The sequence below is a fragment of the Triturus cristatus genome, chromosome 2_2 (genome assembly GCF_964204655.1).
Source record: "Triturus cristatus chromosome 2_2, aTriCri1.1, whole genome shotgun sequence".
NCBI lineage: Eukaryota > Metazoa > Chordata > Amphibia > Caudata > Salamandridae > Triturus > Triturus cristatus.
In genome coordinates this window covers 321,785,674-321,808,941 of record NC_140582.1, presented here as the reverse complement: position 1 = coordinate 321,808,941, position 23,268 = coordinate 321,785,674, and the positions used below count along the sequence as shown (strand labels likewise).

Below are 23,268 nucleotides of genomic sequence, written 5' to 3'. Positions count from 1 at the left end.
CCAGTGGTACCTGGAGTGAATTATGTGCTGGTCCAATTCTAAAACAATATCATTGCTTCTAGCCATATACAGACTGCTACTACCATAGGCTCTTCCTCTGCGAAATTTATCAATGGGACATCAATATTACACCGGAACAAATTGTGACGTGTGGACAGTACTGCTCATGAGAAGACCACCCTAAAGAATGACTAAAGCAGTTGCTGTATGACTGTCAACTTTAAACCTAAGAGGTGGAACCCAGGAACCACCACATGCTCAAGTTAGCGCTCTAAGACCATACCAACTAGAGAAAAATGTCCAGGGCTAATATTGAACCATAACTCTGACTTCCTCTAATCATGCCAAGTATCTAAGATCAATTTCCTCACAAGTGCATCAGGAGTAAAAGGAGTACTGATTAGATTAAATAAATGGATACTCTATTGAAAATGGATGATTCGACATGCCGAAACATAGCACCTATCTGTATGGAATTCAAATATAGAACAACAACACATTACTATGGTTGCCCGAATGACCTTTAGTTTACAAGTGGTACTGGACGAAAAGAAACATTTACCTGAATAGGCAACGCAACACTTGCATTTCAGGAATGTGGAGAAGACAGAGCACAAGGGCACAGAGTAGGAACAATCCACAAGGTACGAAAAGTAACATGTGGGTATGTCACCAGTAAAGCCTAAGCATGACAAAGTTGTAAAAAGCATGTCATGGTCAAAAGTATCAGTGGTATAAAAAAAAACAAGCATTGTCAAAGCCACTAGATTAGCTTTGCTGAGCTACTGGCTTTGCAATGTTTTTTACGATGCTGTGCAGCATCTGAGAAACTGTCAAATGCTCCCTGCCGATGCTGTACAGCATCAGAAAAATGAAAATGGTGCGTTGAAATTGCTCGTGGCCGTGTCATTCCACTGATGAACGCATGTGTGATGTCATTAGCATGTGCATGCATCACCACACATGCCCATGCCAGCAGAATGACTCAGGTGCTATTTGCTTTGCTTTTTTTTTTATTTACTTATTCAAGATGGTGGACGCAACTTGGATTGATAACAAAAAAATGAAAAATGCTAGTGTGAATTTGCAAAAACAAATAGGGCTGCGTAAGTGGAGAAGCAACAGAGGAGTGGGAGGGGGAGCAAATGGTTGGGAGCTAGGTAAAAGCAACATATGAAGGAAAGGGCAACAAGGCAAGAAGAGGAGAAGCACATGATGGGGAAAACAACTCGGAGCACAGGCAGTGGAGGGTGAAGTCTACAAGAGAAACAGAGAGTACCACACAATGGAGAAAGAAACATAGGCCCAAGGGGAAAGCACACAAGGGAGAGAACAATACAGAGCAATAGTGATTTTACAGGTCTCTTTTATAGTATAGGATTGAAATACAATGTCCGTGTGCCAATCTGTCATACTGTTGGATGCAACATTTTTAACCCAAAACAAGATGGCGCTCACAAAATGGTCAAAAAGAAAGCTAGTTGCAAAAGCTTGGAAATTGTGGTGCACTGCACCTTTAGCTCTGTGTCTGTTTTTTTGTAGTGGCATTGTGGCTGATAATATTGACCAACTACCAAGGTTTTTTCTTGACTAAACATTGTGTAAAACTAATTTAAAAAATACCAAGGCACTACACCTGCACTAATATTCGGAAATAGTGCATCTGATGGAACCTGTTTGATGTTGGCTGCATTTGGGATGGAAGCAGAAGAGAACACTCAGTTGTACAGCATTGTATGAAATATTTAATCCAAGTGTTGTGCAGTAGGAAACTGCAAATAATATAAGAAAATGGTAAAAGCATGCTCTCTTTCAAATCTATCATTCTTGATTGGGTGGCTCTTAGAAATGTCTTTAAATCAAAACAACATAATTACTTTACAGCGCCACACTTAGTAGCAGTCTTAAGTTTTGATGTTACTTTGATGTGTTGTATCGTTGTACCCTATATGTCTTATTATTCACTGTACCTCTTATAGTGACGTATGCTGACATTCATTTGCTGTGCATTTGTTGTGATATTGCTTTTAACTCTGGTGCTACGAATGGCATTTGATTTATGCAAAACTAGTGCTTATGTATTTCATAAAACTGTATTATTTAGGATGCAGTTTGAAATATGGCCCTGCCCAACACTAGACCATATAATCTTGTATCGCAACATATTATATGCGCAGCACATCTTGTATTCATCTTATAGACACAAAACCAAAAATGTGTGGGATTTGTTTTACAACTATACCTTATTCAATGATTGTGGGCTTCGCTCATCTGTTAAAATTAGAATTGAGTTTACAAAATTTCAAGTTTTTTAGTTAGACTCACTTTTTTTAAAAGAAACTGCACCAAGATCTGCAAAAGATCCATAATCACAGCATTTGAGGTGAGGAGCACCGGCGGAAAGGGTTATTTCTATGGGAAGATAATCAAGCATTGAAAAGAATCAACAGGAGCGCAGTAGAGAGCAAGGAACATAATTAGAGGGAAATGATATAATTTTATGCTATCCATCTCACAAGCTTTGATGCCAGATAAAGCCTCTTGATTGGCGGTGCGGACTACACCGAGCAATTTTTAGTCCACTTAAAACAATGATTGCAACTGCTGGGGTGATCTGCATTAGCATGAAACAGGCATGATAAATAGAGTTTCGCGTAAGTCTAGAATACAAGGAAGTACGTCTCTTGGAGTTTAATGGTCATATTATAATCATAAGACTTTGTTTTTATACACTGTATAATACTGCAGCTTTGACATGTCAGTGCCCTGTAAATAACTATTGTCACTGTTTCATGATTCAGTAGTATACTGAACGAGATTTGGTCAAGCGTCGAATTGGTGTCAGTGGAACAAAAAGACATGAGTAATCTTTGCATCCCGGATAGATAAATTGTCTAACCTTGAAATTAAGTCACTCTCTGTGATCAATCTCGCTTTTCTGTCAGAAGAAGGAGAGTTAAAACGAGGAGATACATGCAGTTACCACTAAATAACCATTGAATTGTTCTTTATGCTACCTGACCGAAAGGGCTAGGGTCTGCAAAGGGACAAAAATCCATGCAGCAGAACAATTTAAGCAAACAATGACCTTAAACAGTAAGTATGTTGCATCTTGCACTGCATTAAAAAACAACATTGTGTATCCTTAGCCATGGCACCAAATTACAACTTTTTGACCACGGAAAAAAAAATCTATACAAATGTGTGTAGCTGATTTTGCTCCATCGTTATTAAAACCTATTACAACTATTTGCATACAACATTTAGGAGAGTTTTGCTTGTCAAATATTGTAACCATTCTGCAGTTTATTTCTCTTCCAGATTTTCTCATATCCCTGGTGAGTTTTGAAACTGATTACAAACAGAGCATAGACAATAATCAAATTAGATCATCTTTTGCCCCCTACACATTAGTGCTGTACCACGTCAACTGGCAAAGCCTCCAATTGAGTATGATGTAAGAAAAGGCTCAGATGAGTTAAGTAGACCGCGATGCGCAGGCACAAAATATACTTCATGTACCCTGATCATAGTCCCCATGGCATCTTCCACTTGTGTATGGCAGACATGTTGTTGTCCAAGAGTGAAAATGGCTAAAACCTGAGCAGGCTGAAGCAAAAGTGAATGTCTCAACAGAAGCATGAAAATGTCTTGGTTTGACCAAACAATGGAGTAGAAGTTTCAAAACTGGGCACCTATGTTGTCAGTTTTAACATGAGCTAAAGAAGGGATGAAGAGCTATGAAGTACCTAACTCAATGTGCTTTGAGCAAGCTTGGTGCCCATTTACAGGAATGAAGGAGGGTGTTTTAGGCTTTTGACCCTACAATTCGTCTCCTATGTCTAGAAATGAATAGAAATTGTATAGTACACCAAGCTGATGGAGGTGTTTCAGTATGCACAGTTTGTGCTATGTGCCATGCAAAAGTAAGGAACAATGTGCTGTTTCTCACCGTATATATATTACACATTTGTGCACCTTTGCTTAGACAAAAAATCCTTGAACTTGTTTCACATTTAGAAAAGTTCGATCCGGTGCCAAAAATGTATTGGAACTCAGAGACCAATTGGCAAGGGAAGACTGAAAAAGTAAAAATTCTACTCTGTAAATTCACTATGCTTGGGGTAGACTCACGATTTTTGGGGGGTTTTCAAAAAATCCCAGAAGTACTTCTGGAAATCTATGAAATTTGCATTTCAACTTTGCAAACATTTCTACTTGATGGATAAATGACATGTGTAAATCATTTGGAAAGGAGTATTTGCAGATGTAATGTCATTATTATCTCTCCAATGAGAATATGCTTGCTTGGTGGAGAAACTCTGATCCTTACACCTCTTTGAATATGTGGCTATTTCATTCGCATTCCCATCCTGGAAAGTCACTCCCTTCTGTCTTAACCAGAGTATTTTTGTATGAGTTCCTACGGTGGAAATCTACCTACAAAATGATAGCAACTTCCCACGCCTATGGCACCCAGAGCCATTAAAAAAGCTGTAAATCTCTCGAGGCCACGCAAATGCCTAGAACTTGCAGAGATTTACTGCTGCTTGCCTCGGCCATCAAAATCCCAGGTAAAAGAGAATACTTAAGCACACAAAGGAAACTGGTGATACACAACCACACAGTTTGCCACACTTCCTTTAACACCTATTCTTAGGTCATTTAAATTTACATTTGTGGATATGAGTGGGGAAAACATTGAAAATGAATGTGAACACAAGCAAAGATTTGTGTGGAAATCATTTGCTTTGCCCACTTCCTTGAGCACACCCACTACCATCCCTAGATGTGACATGTAAAAAACAGCAGAAAAAAAAGTGTGAGGTGTGGGCAGGCAAAAATCAATGAATTTGCCAGTGTTAACTAAGATTTACATGTTTTAATACATGTTCTTAGATGCACGTGCTAACTGGTGTCCATTAAAATAAAACACACACAAACAAGACCCTATCTCTGTGAATAATGATTCAGTTATATTTGTGTAGTGCACCCTGCATAACTCAATTGCATATAGGTCCTTGTTAGATTTAGAGTTGGAGATGATGCTGGCACCAGTGACATTTTGAATAAGTGAGATTCAAGTTTTTTTTTTTTCCAGAAGGCATAGGCACACAAATAAATAAAGGGTGGAAGGGTGTATGAGTTGGGTATATGCTGGGACAGGTGGTTGCACATGTAAGGGTCAGACAATCAGAAGTGCCCGTCGCCTCCTTTCTTGCAGTTTGTTTGCGAGGAGACTGAGGTCACTTGAGTGGCGGCGTCTAGTGGGTTGTGTCACTTGCTCTTATTCCGTAGGTATGTTGGAGCAGAGCCTTCTGAGCATCTGAAGATGAGGCAGAGTACTTTAAGGTGACACTTGTACTACCAGTAAGTGGAGGTTTCTGCTGTGCTCGATTATGTTTTAGGCTTTGCAAAATCAACAGATGTCGTATACGGCTGCATTACTTTTTTATTCTGATGATTTGGTAGACTTGTGGTCTATTCTATAAAGTGTTGCTGTCATGAAAGGGCGTGCTCTGACTACTGAAAGGAGGTGTTCAGTCTGAATGAATGGCTGTGTTTTTAGCAGTTTTAGTTGGTGTAAATATTTGAGCACAGTGCAATGTGGGTGCTTAAACTGAGTTTGGCGCCCCACACTCTATCTGGATATCTGATGCAAGATTTAATTGGGACTATTGACCTGAGCAATGTTGAGGAGGGAATCCATTCCCTTACGTTTTAGAGCTACTAAGCTGTACAGCCATCAACTTTTATTCTGTGTTCGTTTAGAGCCATTAAGTATTCACTGTGTTTTGGTCCATCCAGGACCAATTTGCCTTTCGACCATCTGAGAAATTAGTGAATTGTCCCTCTTCTCTCTGCCTTACAGATACATGTACATGTCAGGTCGTAGGAGGTCTTTGATATTGTAGGGCGCCCATTAAAGATGTTTACATACATGTTGATGAGCAGGGGTGATGGATGGATCCTCGAGATACATGGGAATTCATGGGGCTTGTACAGGATGAGAAGTTGCTTAATGTTCCTTCTTGAGACTGGTCTGCGAGGAATGACTGAAGCATTGTCAGTGACAAGGGATAAGAATTGTAGTCTATGAAAAGAGTGGCGTGGTCCACAGTTTCAAAGGCAGAAGACAGGTGAAGCACGCTCAGAGCACAGTGACCGTGGTTCGCCGTGTCTAAGAGGCTGTTTAAGGCGCTGCTAAGGGGGGTTTCTGCCCTGTGTTACAGCAGAGGCCTGATTGGTTTCGGTTTAGCCTGTTGTGAGTTTCTAAATGAGACTGGGGCGGTCGTGAACAGGTTTGCCCATACTTTGTTTGGTCTGAGGACTTGAAGAAGTGAGGTAATGTTAATCCATTGCACTTCTGAGAAACTGAAGTTCAGTGGCAGCATTTCGTCGGGCATCATGGTTGTCGGGTGTGAGGGGCCATGGCCTGTTGTGTTGTACTTTTTAGAGACAAAAATATCTTCGGTCTGCAGCGCTTGAGAAATTGTAGCTATGGTGCACCATTGGTTGGTTCGCGAATTTTTAGACTATTTTGATTTGAGTATTTTTAAAGCACATTTATCGTCCATCTATAAATCAAATTTCCGAGAAGCATGTTCAATTGCGAGATGGCAACGCCTTCCCTAATTCAAAACATCCGGTCACCTAAAATCTCACTCACATTTTGACTTCAATATTACCGTTAGGGAAAAAGCCTCGGGTCTGATCACAGCACTGTAACGGACGTTTGGGAATAATGAGTATTTATAATTGTGGGTTAGAAGCAGTGTTCTTCTACCCAATATATACCAGTCCCGAACATAATTATTATAACACAAGCCCTGTCGCGCCCCCTGCAGCAAAGGAAGCCCAGGCCTTGTGGGCGGGGGGCTTCAGACGGTTCCTATTCACCCCAAAGCAGGGAGTCTATTATCACATTCTGCAGGGGGTGGGGGGTGCGTCATTTTGTGTTACGCCACTGCCTTACCTACTCTACTGTGTCAATTTTCACGGGGGCATGGTCCAGGTGCGTGCGTGCCTCCTTCCCCGCGGCGCAACTCGGCGCCCACGTGTCTGTATTTACACAGCAGCCGCCTGGCCCAGTCCAAGCCCCGCCCCCTGACTGCTGCTACCTGTGCAGTGCGCGCGCCAGTACACCCCTCGCGCGGAGTGCACGCACGCAGTTACCACACCCCCGTGGCGAACGTGCACTGCCCCCTCCCCACCAGACCAAGGACGACGCCCCCGCCCTCCTCGGATCCCGGGCCGCGCGCCTCCAGCAGCTGCAGGCCCGGCTGTGCCGAGGAGCCTCTGGGGGCCGGCGCTTCATCTGCAGCCAGGCCGGGCTTCTTTTCTTTGGCTTGTTTACGTTTGGAGCTTTGATCACCTCAGCTGAACGGAAGAGGGAAAGAAATGATGCCCCCGCTCTGCACAGGCGCGGAGCTGAGGTGTCACGGACTTAGCCGAGTTAGTAGCAAGGCAAGGCGGCCGAAAGGGGCACAAAGGCCCGACAAGCTGCCCATGTGCCCTGTCAGGCGTCCACTGCCGCCGCAGTAATTTAGCCAGGATGGGTGGCAGCCTATCTCGGAGGGTACAGCGGATTAGATATGTGAAACTCAGACCATCTACTTTTTTTATATTTTGAATTGTTCCACTTCTTACATAACGGGTTCCTGTACTGTTCTAAATACGGGTATTACTTTGGTTGTACAATTGTACGCGGCTCTCTCTTTTAAGCTTATGTTTTTTCCTTTCTGCTTCTGCTGAGGTAGGGGACATATTGTTTCGAACGACCCTACACTTTCACCCTTGCGGGTGGCTCTTTTTAAGTCAAAGCATAACATTATACAGTTGTGACTCTTCGGAATATGTATCTGTTGAAAGTTCAGGTTGGACGGCAATGTCAGGTCCACGCAGTACAGACATAAACACAATAAAGGCCAAATACATTTGGATGCATTTCACATAGTCCTTCAAGAGCACTCTCTACAAGAAAAAGCCACAAGCAAGCATCAATAGGCGTGGAATTGGCAGTGTTTATGCCCCGGTGTGAGAACTGCCTCGTGCTTGCCAAATTATTTCAGTCTTAAGAAAGTAGGAAGGAACCAAGTGAAGATACCTGGAGACCCTTATTTCCAACGGGGGTGGGGGGGTACCTCATTGTTTTCCCTGAAAGGAGTCTCTTCGTTTCATTGGAAATACAGTTCAGAGGCAGACGTCAGGATGCCCTAGTAGCACATGTTTGGGCATTTAAAGAAAAGTATACAGTTTGGTGCAAACCATGGACTGGAAGGGGACTCCCAACTACCTGGCAGAGACCGGTGATACGACTTTGGTAATCAATGGCGAAGCAGATTTTTCAGTCAGACCAACCTCACATGGGTTTGTTTGCCCACTGTCTGCTTTGCCCTCGGAGCTTTCAGTAAATTAATAAAGCAACATGGCTCAGTGGGTTGAGGCACCTGCTACACTGATATTCGGGTAACCTAGATAGAAATCGCAGTTTGGAGGGGGATCTTGGCGTTTCACTCGTGCAGATTGCCATCATAATAGGCTATGGCCCAGCAAGACTGTTCTCAAACGCTACACAACGAGTTATTTCTGATTTTATTATTAATAGTGCTGCAGATGTTCTGCGCATCCACAACCTAAAGCTGCTTCGCAAATCCCTCCCTAGTGTCTTGCACTTTTCACACCGATGCCATGGGGCATCAGATTCTTACTCTACCCCGCGAGGTTTACCACACCCCCCTCCCACGTGGATTTATCTAATTTTTCCAGTTGACATCATTCAACCCCGGAGACGGGGGAAAGGAGGCAGCACAGACGGTGTCACCTCGTGGTAACCCTGCAACGCTTGGAAGGGCCTCTGGAATGAGCCCTCGCGGCCACACTTCCGGTCGCTCACGGTGCTCATAGAAGCTGCTGGCTAGAGCATCGTAGCGTTCCGTGAATGTCCAAAGTTGGCAACACATGAGCTTCAGAACTCGAGTCACGAATATCCGAGGATCATGACCGGAGACTTCTTAATCTCTCACTGACGTGCGTTGTGGAATTAATAATGGCAGTGCCAAGGGGAGGGAGCTGTCACAGCAGTTACAGTTTTCATATAAAAGTAGGCACACATTTAGAAAGCCTTTTATCGGTAGTAGTGGCATGCTGCCCTCAGCCCTCCCAGAAAAGAAAACGAAAACCTTTATATACAGAAGAGACTCTGTTTACCACTGCCAACACCTCCCCTCTTCTGGTGCCCAAGTTTCCTTTCTTTGCATCACCGCATATTATGACCAAGTCCAAACAATTTCTGGCACATTTTTGGGCACCATATCGTGCATTATGAGATCCTCCGTTCAGTGTTAACGTATCCCACAAATGTAAAGATGTAGTCTTCTTTTGTGTAGCAATTAAAAAACCCACACATGAAAAACCTACATAAGGAAGGTCAAACCGGTCAACTAACTACACGGGGTAAGGGAACATATACAGAAACATTAACCTGTGTTTTTTTAAAGGGCAATTGAACAATGATAATGAAAAGCTGACAGTTGTCAGTACTGTCACACCAAAATTGTTATGTCTCAAGACAGAGATTTCAGGATTTAGGAAGGGAGAAGGGGAGATTTGAGGGGCCAGGTGCTGTATTTAAGAACTATTTAGTGTGTTTATACACGAATACTGACTGCCAGGCGTGAAACTCTATTAATGACACCGAACATCTGAAAATGACCAAAAGTGAGAATCGCCTCAAGTGAGTGAAACTGCTTCCAAAGTTTCAGACTCTCGACCTTTGAGTCAGCCTGTGCTCCGGGGTGTCAGATAGTCACCCAGGCAGGTTGCGCTCCGAGTTGTGAGACTAGCACCCGATGGATAGGGCTGTAAATGGATGCCATTGCATTCTAAGTGTTTTAGTAAATAGCATTTGAAAGGGACATTGGTGGGGTGGGGGGTGTTATTCCGCCCAGGGGGCTATAGCGCATGCTGCGAAGTGATTCGTATGCTGGAGGTCACGTGTTCGTATCCCAACGTGGCTGCTTTGGCCTTACATCCTCCCCATGTGCGAATAATGAGTAACATTACATTCAAAGAATACTAAAGCGTGCTATTGAATGCCGCAGGATGTAAGCACTATATTGAAACTGGCAAGGCTGTGCCCGTCACGCGCGCTCACCTCGTGACCGTGGCCGATGACCTCGGATTCGTTCACAAGAGAGGACTTGATGTCGGCCAGGTCGCCCTCTTCCTCCTCGCCGGGGTGGCTGACCTCGGTGTAGCTGGGCTCCTCCTGCGGGTCCCCCTCGTCCTTGAAGGGGATCATCTCGTCGGTGGCGCACAACTCGGGGTCCCCTTCGCCCCCTGCCCCGCTGCTGGAGAGTTGTGGCATGCTGCCCCACTTGTGCCCACCCACTCCCGCGGGCACCGCCAATGAGTTCGGGGACAGGGAGGGTGGTTTCGGGGTGGAAAACTCCGATCCAAATCTGCAGCTTCCTCTTAATCCAGTCTCGGCGCGGACCACCAAAACATCCGAAGTGGCAGCAGGCGGGCGAGTGCTTCTGGACTCCTGAGGAGAAAAGATGTCAGGACCCGGGGGCAAACATCATATCCTTTCGTCCTGCCCTTTGTTTACAGACAGTCACTTTTGCACATAAAAAAATGTTTATAAATAAGATGCGTATTTGTAATCCAGACAAGGGCGGTTAGTCGTGCTCCCTCGGCGTTCGTCGCGGCAGGAATCCAACGCGCCCAGAGACGATTTTTGTGGCAGTGTGGCGCTATATATCGGCATCCAAGTGCAGTTGGGGAGCGGGCTACTGCCTCCTGGTGCCTGTGCTCTGCTCTCCCGTGGTCTCGGACAAGGCTGTGGCGGAGTCCAAACACCAGCGAGTTTCCTCGTCCTCCTCCACTGAACTGCGGACCTCCGCTTCCCACGGGGCACAGGGACTGAGCCCGGCTCGTGTTGTGATTGTGACTAACGTGCCAGTGACTCAGAGGTGAGTAAAGCCCAGGGATGTGTGTGAACCGAGAGGCGGCAGCGGCGCACAATCACGTCCTCTGTTACGGGAACGGGGCAGGGGGTTTCCCTCCCTCCCTGTTTTCCTTGGACAGCTCTCTTTTTCTCGACTCGTCTTCTTTGTCCAGGAACAAGAAAAGGTAAAGACGAGCTTCTTGTGTAAAGAAAGGTCCCGGCTGAAGTTGCGGTAGCTGCGAGGGAGTGATGACAGGTACACACAGTGAAACGGAATGCACCGCCGCGGGCAGCATGCAGGCTGACTCCCCTGCCTGTTTCCTCTCTCTCTCTCTCTCTCTCTCTCTCCACAGAAAGCCTTGGCGCTCCCTCCTTCCCTGACAGGGGCTTCCCGAAGCGTGGTAGGAGCGAGGCTCCCCGGGGGTGCGCGTGTGGACTCTCCCCTGACTGCTCTCTTTCCCTCCTGAGATTCTGCTGTCACTCTCCTCCTAAGGGGGTTGGTGTCAGCCGCCAATCAGAAGTTGTTGTCGCAGCTTCCAATCAGCGCGTGAGAGTGACTCCCCTCCTCAAACTGGTGGCGTTAATCTCCGTCTGGGGTTGGTGTCAGCCTCCCGGCGCTGCTGGTGTCAGACTATTCCCCTCAGGTTGGGGGTCAGTCCTGCTCCAGCTGTGGTGCTGGCCTCCCCTCCTTGGTTTCACAGATCCTCTGGCCCCTCCTCGGTGGAGCAAACCAGCCCAACCGCCACCGAGGTTTTCAGGCTTCACCCTTGAGGGTGTCCATTCACCCTTCCTCCTCAATTTATTTCCAGCTCCCCCTCTTGGGGTTGTTTTTTACTTCCTCTCCTTGGGTTGTGGGTGTCAGTGCCCCTTCAGAGACAACTGGCGTAGGTCTTATTTCCTGAGGTTGTTGACTCAGGTCCTTCTGCGGCTGTTTGCAGCCTCCCTCCTGTGGCTGTTGGTGGCAACCTCCCCTCTTAGACTGTTGACCCCACCTCGCCTGGTGAGGTCGTTTGTAGTGCGCCCTCCTATGGTCCACCTTCCGCCCTGGGGTCGTCAACTAAGGTTATTTACCAGACCTCCTCTATTCGCTTTTCTGACGCAGCTTCTCTCCCAATGATGAAAAACCTCTTCTCCTCAGGACATTGGGGTCAACCTCCTCTCATCTGGAGGTGGTGTCAGTATCTCTTGAGTGTGTCCTTTCCTGCCTCCCTCCATAAGTTATTCGTGCCAGCCTCCTTTCCAGAGGTTCTTTGTGTCACCCTAGCATCCTCTGGATCTTGTTTCCATCCTCCCTTCCTGGGGTTATTGGCGCCAGCCTCCCCTCCAGTCCTTGTTGGTGTCAGCTTCCTTTCCTGTGGTAGATGGTGTCAACCTCCCCTCAAAGGGTCGTTATTTTCAGCCTCCTTTCCAGATGTAGTCAACTCCTGCCTCCTTTCCGGAGGTGCTACTCTTCAGCCTCCCCTCCTGAGGTGGTTGTTATTCATCCTTCCCTCCTCACGTGATTGTGTTCATTCTCCACTGAGGTTCATAGAGTGTCTCCCTTCCTGAGATTGATGATGTCAGTTACACTTCCTGAGGTGCTTGTCTTTAACCTCGTCTCCTGAGGTGGTCGTTTTCAGCCTCCCCCCCAGAGGAGTTTGTGGTAAGCCTCCTGAGATGGGTGTGTTCAGCCTCCTCTCCTGGGGTTGGTGGTCAGCCACCCTTCCTCAGGTTTATGGCGTCAGTCAGCTTCCCCTCTGGAGGTGGTCGTACCTCAGCCTACACTCCTGAGATGTGGGTTTCAGACTCTTCCCCTGAGGTGGTTCTCTCCAGTCTCTTCTGTGAGACTGATGGCCAGTCAGCCTTGCCTTTGAGGTGGTTGTGTATAGCCTCCCCTCCCGAGGTAGCTGTTTTAGACCCCCCTCCTGAACTTGTGGTCCACCTCTCAGAGTGCCTGCCTTCAGCCTCCTCTCCTGGGGCTGATGGTCAGCCTCCCGTCTTGAGGGGGTTGTCTCCAGACTCCCCTACCGAGATTGGTTGGTGGTCAGCCTCCCTTCCAGGAGTAACCGCTGCTGAGTCTCCTCCCGGCTCTGGCTGGTCTGTCTCTCCGTGAGTGCAGCTCTCCCCCACCCACCCCTCCTCGCCCCCGCCGGGCTCTCCCTCCCCGCGTCTGCCGGGAGGAGGGGGAGGGCTGAAGATGAAAGGAAGCCGCCGCCGCTGATTGACACCACATTGATAGACACCCGGGAGGGGGCGAGGCGGGACCCAGAGCAGATCAGACAGGAACACGCCGAGGAGCTGACCCCCCCCCCCCCGAGGTGGGGAGGGGTGGCGCTGCTAGGGGGAGCTGCTGGGGGAACAAGGAAACCAGAGCGGGAGGCGAGGGAAAACAAACTTAAACAACGAGGAACCGCTGGCACGGCGCGGCGGCCAGATTCAGAGGAGTAAACCCATTTTTAATGGAAAGTTGAAGAATTACGATATCCTTTTACAAATTATTTCGTCATTTAAGAAAGCACAGCTGTACACACTGAATGTAATTCCAGCTGTGGTTTATACATATACGCCACCGGGAAAAAGGCATGCGCGGATGCATGAGAGTGTTGGTGATATATTTTAATATGCTTTTTTTTATTGTCAATCGAAGATGTAGTGACAAACTTTAATAGCCTGCTTATTGGTGTTTTTAAAATATGAAATAGAAGAATGTTTCCAAACCAACGCGCTGACAGTTTGATCAACGGAAATTACCAACATACGATTAATTCGATTACCTCCATTGCACACGTGTGTTTGGAGCCGGCAAATTAACTCCCTAGGCCAGCGGATATCGGATCGGTTTTCAGTCTCCACCATATGAATCAAAATTGAGCACAGTAGCGGACCATTTAAAGAGACACTACTTAAAAATAAAAAAAATAGGAAGTGTCCCCATTTCCCCGAAACGGTCCCAGTTTTGTAAGATAAGTTGAAGAAAGTAGGAACGTCCGTTCTTACCTTTATTTCAATTTTCTATAGTGTTAACCTGGCCCGAGGTCACTGGAGCAATTTACAGGAGACGCAGGCTAGATACATAGATGTATAGGGATTGAGAGAGTTCGAGATTTGCCCAGAATCACAGGGTGTTGTGCCGAGGCCGGGATTTAAACCTAACTCCCCAGTTCCAAAGCCAACACCGCTAGCCGCTAGGTTGTTGTATATGGCTTCAGTGAGCTCTAAAACGGGTTGCTTGGATTTTGGAATGCTCCGTTGGGGGGAGTATGGTGTGTGTGCGTTGTGGGGGGCTGTTTGCACATGCCTGGAGCTAATTACAGGCCGTGGCGGGCATGTCCAGCCTGGGATAACAGCAACAGGGAGGCATCTGTCTGTCCCAGCGCAGCACTTGGTGACTCATTCTCGAAGGAAAATCAAAGGAGCAACAAACGGGCGTTGAGGAGAGTGGTCGGGACGAGACAGACGCACCGCCCTCTCTGTGGGGGTGGGGGGGGGGGGGGCGAGGGCGTGCATTAGCATGTGCGCAAGCAACATCCCCAATCATTAATACTTTTTGGGTTCCAGTAGCGTGCTCCTCACCGAAAAGCGCACTGATGTCTCGTCAGTAGTAAGCGCTATATAACTGCAATTTACATGCAGTAATATCATGCACGCCAGGCAAGTACCAGTAAAAACACACACAAACACCGACACACGAAGAGTCCCACCAGAAAAGCAGACACAGAATGGCATGCATGAACAGCCTGACCACTGCATGCAATGCAGTGTTTTACGTGGAGATACAGAAGTGCAGGGACTCACTCTCTAGAGTGCTGCTTTCTTTTGAGAAGTGCCATTAAATGCATTGCAGCAGTGCTGAGACATACAGGTACTGTCCCTTTCAAATTAAGGAACGGCAGGTACTCAATACGGGTAGTACCTGCCCATTTCAAGCACCGATCAATGGAATTCTAGAAGCGCAGGTACTCACTCCCCCAGAGTACCTGCCTGCTATTTGAAAGTGCTGGTACTCTTCCATTCAAAGGCTTACACCCCTGCTGAGAAACGGAGGTACTCTCCCTTTCGATTTCTAGAGGCGGGGCACTGAGCACCGGACATCACCTGCCCATTTACGTCACTATGCTTAACCGGAAGCTATATGGAAATGCACGCGCGTATGCTCTTCCACATATGAAGCAGGGGTTGAATGTCTGCAATGCCTCGCATTCTTCTCGGACTCTGCTTTTAAAATGGGTGCAATGTCGTGATTTCGTTATTTTGTGTCTAATGACTGAAACAGAAATATCGAAAACGGCAATAGATAAACGTGTACAGCACACTCCGCCAACTTAGTGGCATACCTTCTTTTGTGGTTTATACATTGCAACGTCTGTTGACAATGATTTGACCGAGCTAACAAAAAAATACAGAGGGAATTGCTTGCAAACGTGTTTTCAAATTGCCTCTTTCAACAGTGTTTATAATATATTTTTTTAACGTATAGCGTGTACTTGACCTGAAGGCACTGGAGCGGTGCACAGGGGCACCAGCCATATTACACAAAGGCACATTCATGTTTTTAAAGGTTTGGGGATGTTAAATGATTTGCCCAGAATCACAGGATGTGGAGCTGCGTAGAATCGAAACTATCTCCCCACTTCTAAAATCAGCACCTCTAGCGGTAACCCCACATTCTCTGGCCATGTTCTACAAACTTTTTTTTCTGGCCAGTGAACTATATCGAAACATGATTCCATTTCAGCAGACTTTGTACTTATCCTCACAAAGTAATACAATCGGTGATTTGCCGTCTCGGCTCTTTAAAATAAGTGGGATTAAAAGTTCACACCTACACTCTGTGGCAAAGGTTTCCTGCTACAATAAACGATTCTCAATGAATGGCCGACATTAAGAATATGAAGATAATGCGTCTGGCGAACAGAGGGACTTTTTTTTCGTTTTTATGGGTGCAAGGCGCGTGGGTGGGGTCTCTTGTAGTGAATTGTCCCCTCACCTCCCCGCAATGATGCGCATGCCAGGCCCAGGGCTGCTCACCCAGCAGCCCCCTTCCCCCGCCCCCCTCAGCCCCTCGGAGGGCCTGGAAGTGGGTGAATAATTGGCGGAACACAGTCTAATTAGGGCCAATTGGGCATGCGCCCTTCTCTTAGGGCACGTGTAACGAGGGCATTGTTTAGTCAACACACGGGTTAGGCGCCGCGAAGGTGTCTGGGAAGGCGCACCGAGGAACACCGCGTTCAGGTAGGTGATGGCGCAGTTGTCTTGCAGTGGGCACGGCCCCGCCTCTTAGCCCTGACGCCGCGAGCTCCCGAGGGCTGCAGTGGAAGTGAAGCGGGGGCTAGTAAAAAAAAAACAAATACAGGTGGAAGGCCTTTGGAGGTAAATCTATATTCTGTGTGGGCAGGACAGACAGCGGATAGGCGCTGGGGGTGGTGAGCCTCGCGTGCGAGGAGCTAGGCGATACTGCGGAGTCATTGATAAACATGGTGTAGGCAGTCCGGTTTATTTGCTAGACAATCATTCACCCCACTTGTCTGCCCGTGCAGTGGCTGGTGGCGCTGCATGTTTATCTGGTGCCATAGTGTGAGTTTCCGTGTTTATCGGAGCGTGCCTACAGCCCTGTCACAGTAGTGACTGACCAGTGTCTGTCTTACAGTCCGAAAAGTGTACACTGCATCACTCAGTGAGAGCAGAGACACCTCGTGCAGACTCTTGCGTGCTAGGGGTGCCTGGGGTATACAGGCCCTTCAAAGCACTGTGCGTGCGTACAGGGGTTGGCTGGACCAATGGTTCTATATATCACAGGGACCTGTGAGTGCTGCAGCTGTGACGTGGCTATACAGGAGGGAGCCATGCACCAGCCTCCTACTTACTACTAAGGATAAATGCAGCATTACACTGCGCGGAGGCCAGTCTCCCAGCATGCTCCGCGGTATGCCTTTATATGCAGTTATTTGCACTTCTAGTCAAGTGAGCCCCTCACCTTTGCACTCTGGCAGCGAACTATTACCCAAGAGTCCTGTATGTGACCCCCAAACTTAAGTACTTTGCGGGACTGGAGTACTGCCCCAAGCCCCCCACTGCTCCTGTTCCGACACAGGGGCTTGAGGTGGAGTCTGTCAGACCCACCCCGCTCCAGCGGTAGATCCATCCACCCAGATGTGCACGGCAGGAGTCCACAGCTGCAGGCCTGAGCCCTGCCCCCGGTGGCTTCTGGGGGAGAGGAGATATCGCGAGGAGACTTCCTGGGGGCGATGCTGCGGCTGATGATTAGGCGGCCAGCAAAAGGAAAGCCGGAAGCGCACTCCTCTGTTTCGAGTTACAGTCCATGTTTTGACGCTTCTCAGCCTCCCGCGTGCGTTACCAGCTGGGTGAGGAGAAACCTGGGAAGATGGGCAGGAAGCTCGGTGCGCCAGTGCACCTACTGCTGAGAGCTGCGGGAGACACACCCAGCGGCTCATCATTCCAACTAAGGTATAAAAGAGCGCCGCGAAGCTGGGAAGCGCCTCGCGGAGAACACTGCTGCAGGCGTCTAAATCCGTAAGTATGGGAAGCAAGCGGGCTGCCGGCTGACACACCTACAACATATGCTGAACTGGAAACAGTAACTTTTGAGAGAAACAGCACGACCACCATCAGATACACATCTAAGGCTGTTTTACAGCGACATGGCTGAGCTCCCGGATGTACTAGCCATGACAATGCTTTCTCTCGTCTTCCCTTAAAATATTACCCTACCGGACGGACAAACGTATGCTTTTAAATTCCTAACCTCGAAATTCTCCAATTAAGTGTCCTCTTGTTTTTTTGTTGATTTTTTTTTTTTGCACAACACCACCTTTCTTATAAAGTGGTCGTATTATATATACCACACCATCTGACCGGACCTATTACTAAATACACTAATTACGACATTTTTACCATCGTTAACAGACAGAGTGATAGCCTGCCCTCAAATTAGATAACTGGCCTACTCAGGCAGAAGAGATTATTGCACTGCTCAATTTTTAAATTACCAGACTCTGTTTGCCAAGCTCAAATTCGCTTGGAAAAAAAGGGCCAGGGCTTTAAGTGGGCCGGATCTGAGCAACTGCAGTTGTTTAAAGAGGGCCTCCCGCTCAAACGGGTCTCTATCGGGCTCTGTTTTGCGCCCTGGCACAGGCGGTCCGTATTTTCCGGACTGCAGTGACAGCAGGCACATTGATGTGCGCGTGCTCACACTGCTCACTTCTCACTAGTGGAGTAGTTACCGCATGACGTCATGCCAGGTGAGCGCTGTAGGAGAAGAGAAATCATTTAAAGAGAGTCATTTTCTCTCTGGATTTTCCTTCTGTTTTTGAAACTCAGGAGCAGCAACATTGTCTTGGTGTCATCAGGGCTTTAAGTGGAAGCTTTTTCAATATCATATACAAGCCATAGTTGCTGCTTATTTATCTTATGCCACTAACAACCATTGACAAAGCCAATAGTCCTGACTTGTTGTAGGTATGATGTTACTTGAATTATATATCTGGATGCAATGACAGAAACAGCAAAATACAAGTCGGGTGGCAAACTATGCTAAGCACAGATGTTAAGCGTACGTGTTTTTAAACCACGCCCCTAATTACACTGGCCACGCCCCTTTGAGAGACCCCCCTACGCTTTTTCATCCCACTTAAAGCTCTGCAAAGGGCACTGCATGGTCAACATCCATTGTATCTTTTCTCAATGTACAGATTCTTTATTAACTATTTTTTGAATGTGCTCCAGATATCACCAGTGTGGGACTGCACTATATATTATGAGACACTAAAAATAATTCTCAGGAGAAAGCTCATCGAAAAATCAAGAGAAATGGGTCTGATGGAAGTTTGGACAAAGCAGCATGCCCAGTTATTAGCGGGCACATATACCACCTGGCCCCCAAACCTATTTGAACCTCACACTTGCATGGGCCACAAACATACATTTCTTAAGAGTTCATTCTGACAGTGCTTAATTTATGCCGGTGGTTTCTGGATTGTTTGACGTGTTCAAAACACGGCAATCCTGTAAATACAAGAGAGGCAGCCAGGCATGTTGGTTCAGCACTTACTATAAAGAGTTGCTGGCCCACGTCATTTTCGTCTGTCCAGCCATTGCAACTGAAAGAAAACAGCTTCTGCACCCCAAATTTGGAAGTGAAGTCAATGGAAGAACGTATTAATCAGCAGTTTCATTGTGCCTTGACATCAACCATGCATGCTAAGATGCAGCTTCGTACAATTTTTGAACATCGTTTTTAAGCGCTCAGAAAATTCGCAGAATATTTAACCATTAATTGAACTCAAACTTTATATTTGGGCCTCAGAGGCAGAACAAAATACTTACTGCACTTCACAAAATATGTGCTGCTCTAAAGGGGTTTTATTGTGACGCTGTAATGGAATTGTTTTTAGTAATTCCACTTTATGTGTAGAGTAGTGATTCTACATTGAATGGTTTTAATTACCTATCAATAAATTATTATTACTAAAGACTGGTCCTATTAAATATAACTGCCAGCCTTCCAGTCACATTTTTGCCTGAACGACAGCTCAGCGAGTTAAACACTTGTTGCTGACAATAGTGGTGCTATGGAGGTCACAAGGGGCAGATGTCAGTATCATATATTTGGTAGCATTTATATGTCATTTAAAACAGAAGTGTGGTGGTATAAGGTTTACTTAATGAAGTTATCATTTGTTAGTCAGTGCTACTGTACGTCACCATTCCCTCTTTTCCCTAGACCTACAAGTCTTCTGTCATCTACGGGACTTATTCTCCTCTTTTGCCAGATCTACAGGACTCCTACCCCCTTAGCTTCATGACCTCATTTCACCCCAGCCTGCCTGGCAGCACAGGAAGCAAGGTCAGCCTTACATATTCACTCCCTAGCCAAAGCAAGAAAAAACAGCAACAAACTCTTAATACATCAGTCCTTAGGCAACCTTCCTGCTGGCCTGTCACCCCAGTAACATCTCTTACTTTTACACCCAGGACACTCTATACTCAGACAGCCAGTCACACCCAAGAGCATGCCAGAAAAAAACCCTAATAGGAAATGAAACATCCCATGTAGCAAACAAAACGAAAACAGGAGAGTTAGGGAACCCATTCACATTTATGCTAAAAGTACATTAGCACTGAAATATTCAAAGAAGTGATGGATGGAATGCTTGAATTCATCTCAGCCACTGGTAATTACTCAGGCCGCATCCCAGTCTATTATTATTTTGCAACTATGCCACCTCAGTTTGGACACAGCCATATATAAGTCAGTCTTCACCCTTGTTAGAATATGTCTTTGCTGTGTTGTTACATATTGTTCTGCATAAGTTAACATTTGCGACACCATTTTATGTTTGGCCGCCATTTTGATCCATGAGCGAAACTAATCTCTCTCTCTGCATCTGCAAAAAGCAGCTTTAGTAATTTTCCTTTTCACCACGACTGGGCCTTGCTTTACTAATGAATATATTATTCTTAATAGGACATACCTTTCCTACTAGATGGAGGCCTGCTCCCACTAGTCCAGCGATGGGCGCATGCAGAACGAACTTGGCATAGAGATAGTGTGCGCCCGATCTCAGGATCGAAACTTAGCCTTCTGTACCTCCTTTGTGTAGCTGCCTCCATCTGGAAATTTCCAGTCTAGACGTGCCCTCGGGGGTTCTGAATCTTACATAATGTATCACCATGTTTTCTGATATGAGTCCTCTCTGCAGCACCTCTAAGCGACTGGACAGACGGGGCTCCGCTTGAGTGTATCTGAATAAGCATATACTTGGTTTGTATTCTCTACTGTCTGACCGACTCTTCATTTGTATGGAAGGCTGAGAGGAGGTCGCGAGTGACCCGGGTGGCCCTAATCGGTTCACTTCCTTCAGTTGGTGCCTGAACAGGGACCCCATCGGGGGAGTGGCCCACCCCTTCCTGAGGACAGGTGGGTAGGTCGAGGCCGCAGTCGGGTTGGACGGACGGACCAGGGATCCCTGCATGAGAGAGTTCCTGAACTCGCAGCTGCCCCTTCTGTCCCGTGAGACGGTGCCTCGCCTAGCGGTCATCCCGACTGGGGTCCTGAATGGCAAAACCCTTGGATCTAACCGTTTGGACCGAAGAGTCAGCAGTGGAGAATACACTTGTTTGACCTGTGTGCACCAGGTGAGTTTGTTTTGGTTCTTTGTGGATATGGTACCATTTTGGTTTGTATTTGGCACGGTCTGAAGACCGATTTTGGTAGGAGGTGTTTGTGAACACTTTGCCCGGCAACATAACAAATTTGACTCAGTTTTGATAAATGCCTGGGTTTAGTAGGTTTTTGGTTTCTTGTTGTCTTTGTTGCTTTGCAGATGGTCGATTGGAAGAAAGTCAACCAGCACCTCCAGAAGGCACTCTGAATTTTGATATGTATGTGAAGCATGGCCATGGCCCTATTATGTTTAGTATGCTATGTCACAAATATACAAGGGACAATGCCGATTTGCAGTGGCCATTGACGGGTACTTTTGATGAACCAAAAATTGGGTTTTTACAGGAGAAGTTGTTTGCAAAAAGAAGTAGTCAGTCTATGTTTGATTCTCTCCGAACCTGGCAAAATGAAGCTAAACAGAGGCGAATGAAAGCAGAGAAAGAGGCCCGGAAGGGGAGAATGCAAACATTGACTCAGAAAGCTGTAGCACATTTTAGAGAGAAACAAGAGATAGGAATTGAACGTGAAGATAGGAGGTTTTGATTGAATATTGATAAATCTTATGTAGCCGAGAAGTAAAGGATACTTTTGTGGAAAAATTGCTAGATACTAGACCCCGCCTCCATATGCCCCGCAGAGGATATATCCTGCTCTTCTCTGACAGGCCCAGCTACACGGTTCTTCTGTGTCTGGTGTTTTCGCACCTGTTACTGTTGATTGGACTGCCTTGGCCACGGCACCTCCTGTCCTTCCTTTGACCTCACCGTCTGTGGCAACAATGACTGTTAGTACTCCTGCAACACCTATTGCTTCGGCATCTCTTTTGCCAGCTCTTACACCCACGACACAGCCAGCAGCGACGTTAGTGCCTACTACCTCTGTTGTCACTCCCACCGTGTTCTTCTATTCCCTGACATCACAGAGTAGTGGGACACCAGTAGGCAGCCCTGAGGATAGAGACTAGACGAACTTTAAGGAACGCATGGGGCGAAAGTTAGTGTGATCTGATATGGGAGATGCAGAGAAAAAGGTAGTGGCTACTCAGGCAGCGCAGTGGGCCTGAAACCCCATTTATGGTGTGGAAGATGTGTGGAGTGTGATGAAAGATTCTGAGCCTTTTGTACAACAGCATACCCTTAAGCATATGTTGGTTACTTTGATCGGTCTTTGGGAGCAGTGTTTCAACGATGCAGCACCGCAAATATTATATGATATTAAGGATCATGTATATATTACTGATATGGCGCCTGGTCAAGATTTTCGTAATGTTGCAACATTGGTTGCTTATCGGAGTAGACTGCTTGAGAAGAGTCCCACCCCGGTATCTCATTTTCCTATGCAGAAGGTTCATCCTATATATCATCCTGAAATACCAGAGCTACGAAATCAGCATAATGCTGTTACTAGACCAGGAGTAGCATCCCGTTTCAAGAGCAATGGGTTTATACTCCGTGGAAAAGGAGTGAAGTCTTGTCTCTTAAGACTCAGTTACCTGATCCTAGGAAGAATTCGACTGCTTATTATAAAGAATTGACTGAAGCTGCCTCTTCAACAGTGATGACACTTGCTGATATTGAAATGTTCTTTTGCTTACTAGTTTGGGTTGATATTTGGAGACAAGTGCACACACAGGATCATGTTGCGGAATTGAGTGGTACCTGGGATCAAATTAAAATATGGGATCAGGAAAGGAAGCCTGGTGAGATGCCTAAAGCAGAGATACTTTCTTTTCCAGGCCGCATTATCACATATATGCATTCTCTTATACCACCCAAAAAAATTGATTGGGACAAGTTATCGCCTTGTCATCAGAAGAAAGATGAGAGTGTGTCTGATTTTTTCACTTGGTTTGAAGGTGTGTTTCTAGAGTATAGTGGACAGGATTTGTCGATCGAAGGTGGTGTCCAATTGTTTGTTAGTAGATTTGTTTCAAACTTGCTTCCAGAGATTGCAACTCGATAATAGGCTTCCGACAGCACCTGGTCCACCTCTTCCCCTTCTGTTAATTTGAATATAGCACAGTATTACGAGCACAGGGAAAATGAGGATAAGGAGAGGACAGATTTGAAGACGAAGGTGTTGTTGCAGCAGGCTTCTAGGGGGAATGGTAGAGGACGTGGTGGTTTGGCCCGGCAGCTTCCACATACTAGCAGTA

The 23,268-nt window shown here is 46.6% G+C and overlaps 1 protein-coding gene across 2 annotated transcripts in view; it reads right to left on the bottom strand.

The window, feature by feature from the left end:
- Positions 1-11,441, bottom strand: part of LEF1 (lymphoid enhancer binding factor 1) — a 233,642-nt gene extending 222,201 nt beyond the window's left edge. Inside the window, exon 1 of one of the 2 annotated variants that reach the window (XM_085641386.1) lies at positions 10,157-11,441. In XM_085641386.1, coding sequence (XP_085497512.1) covers positions 10,157-10,369 — 213 coding nt within the window. In that variant the 5' untranslated portion in view covers positions 10,370-11,441. The remainder of the gene's footprint in view (positions 1-10,156) is intronic. The other variant, XM_085641387.1, reaches the window with a different exon arrangement.
- Between the last annotated feature and the right edge of the window lie 11,827 nt (positions 11,442-23,268).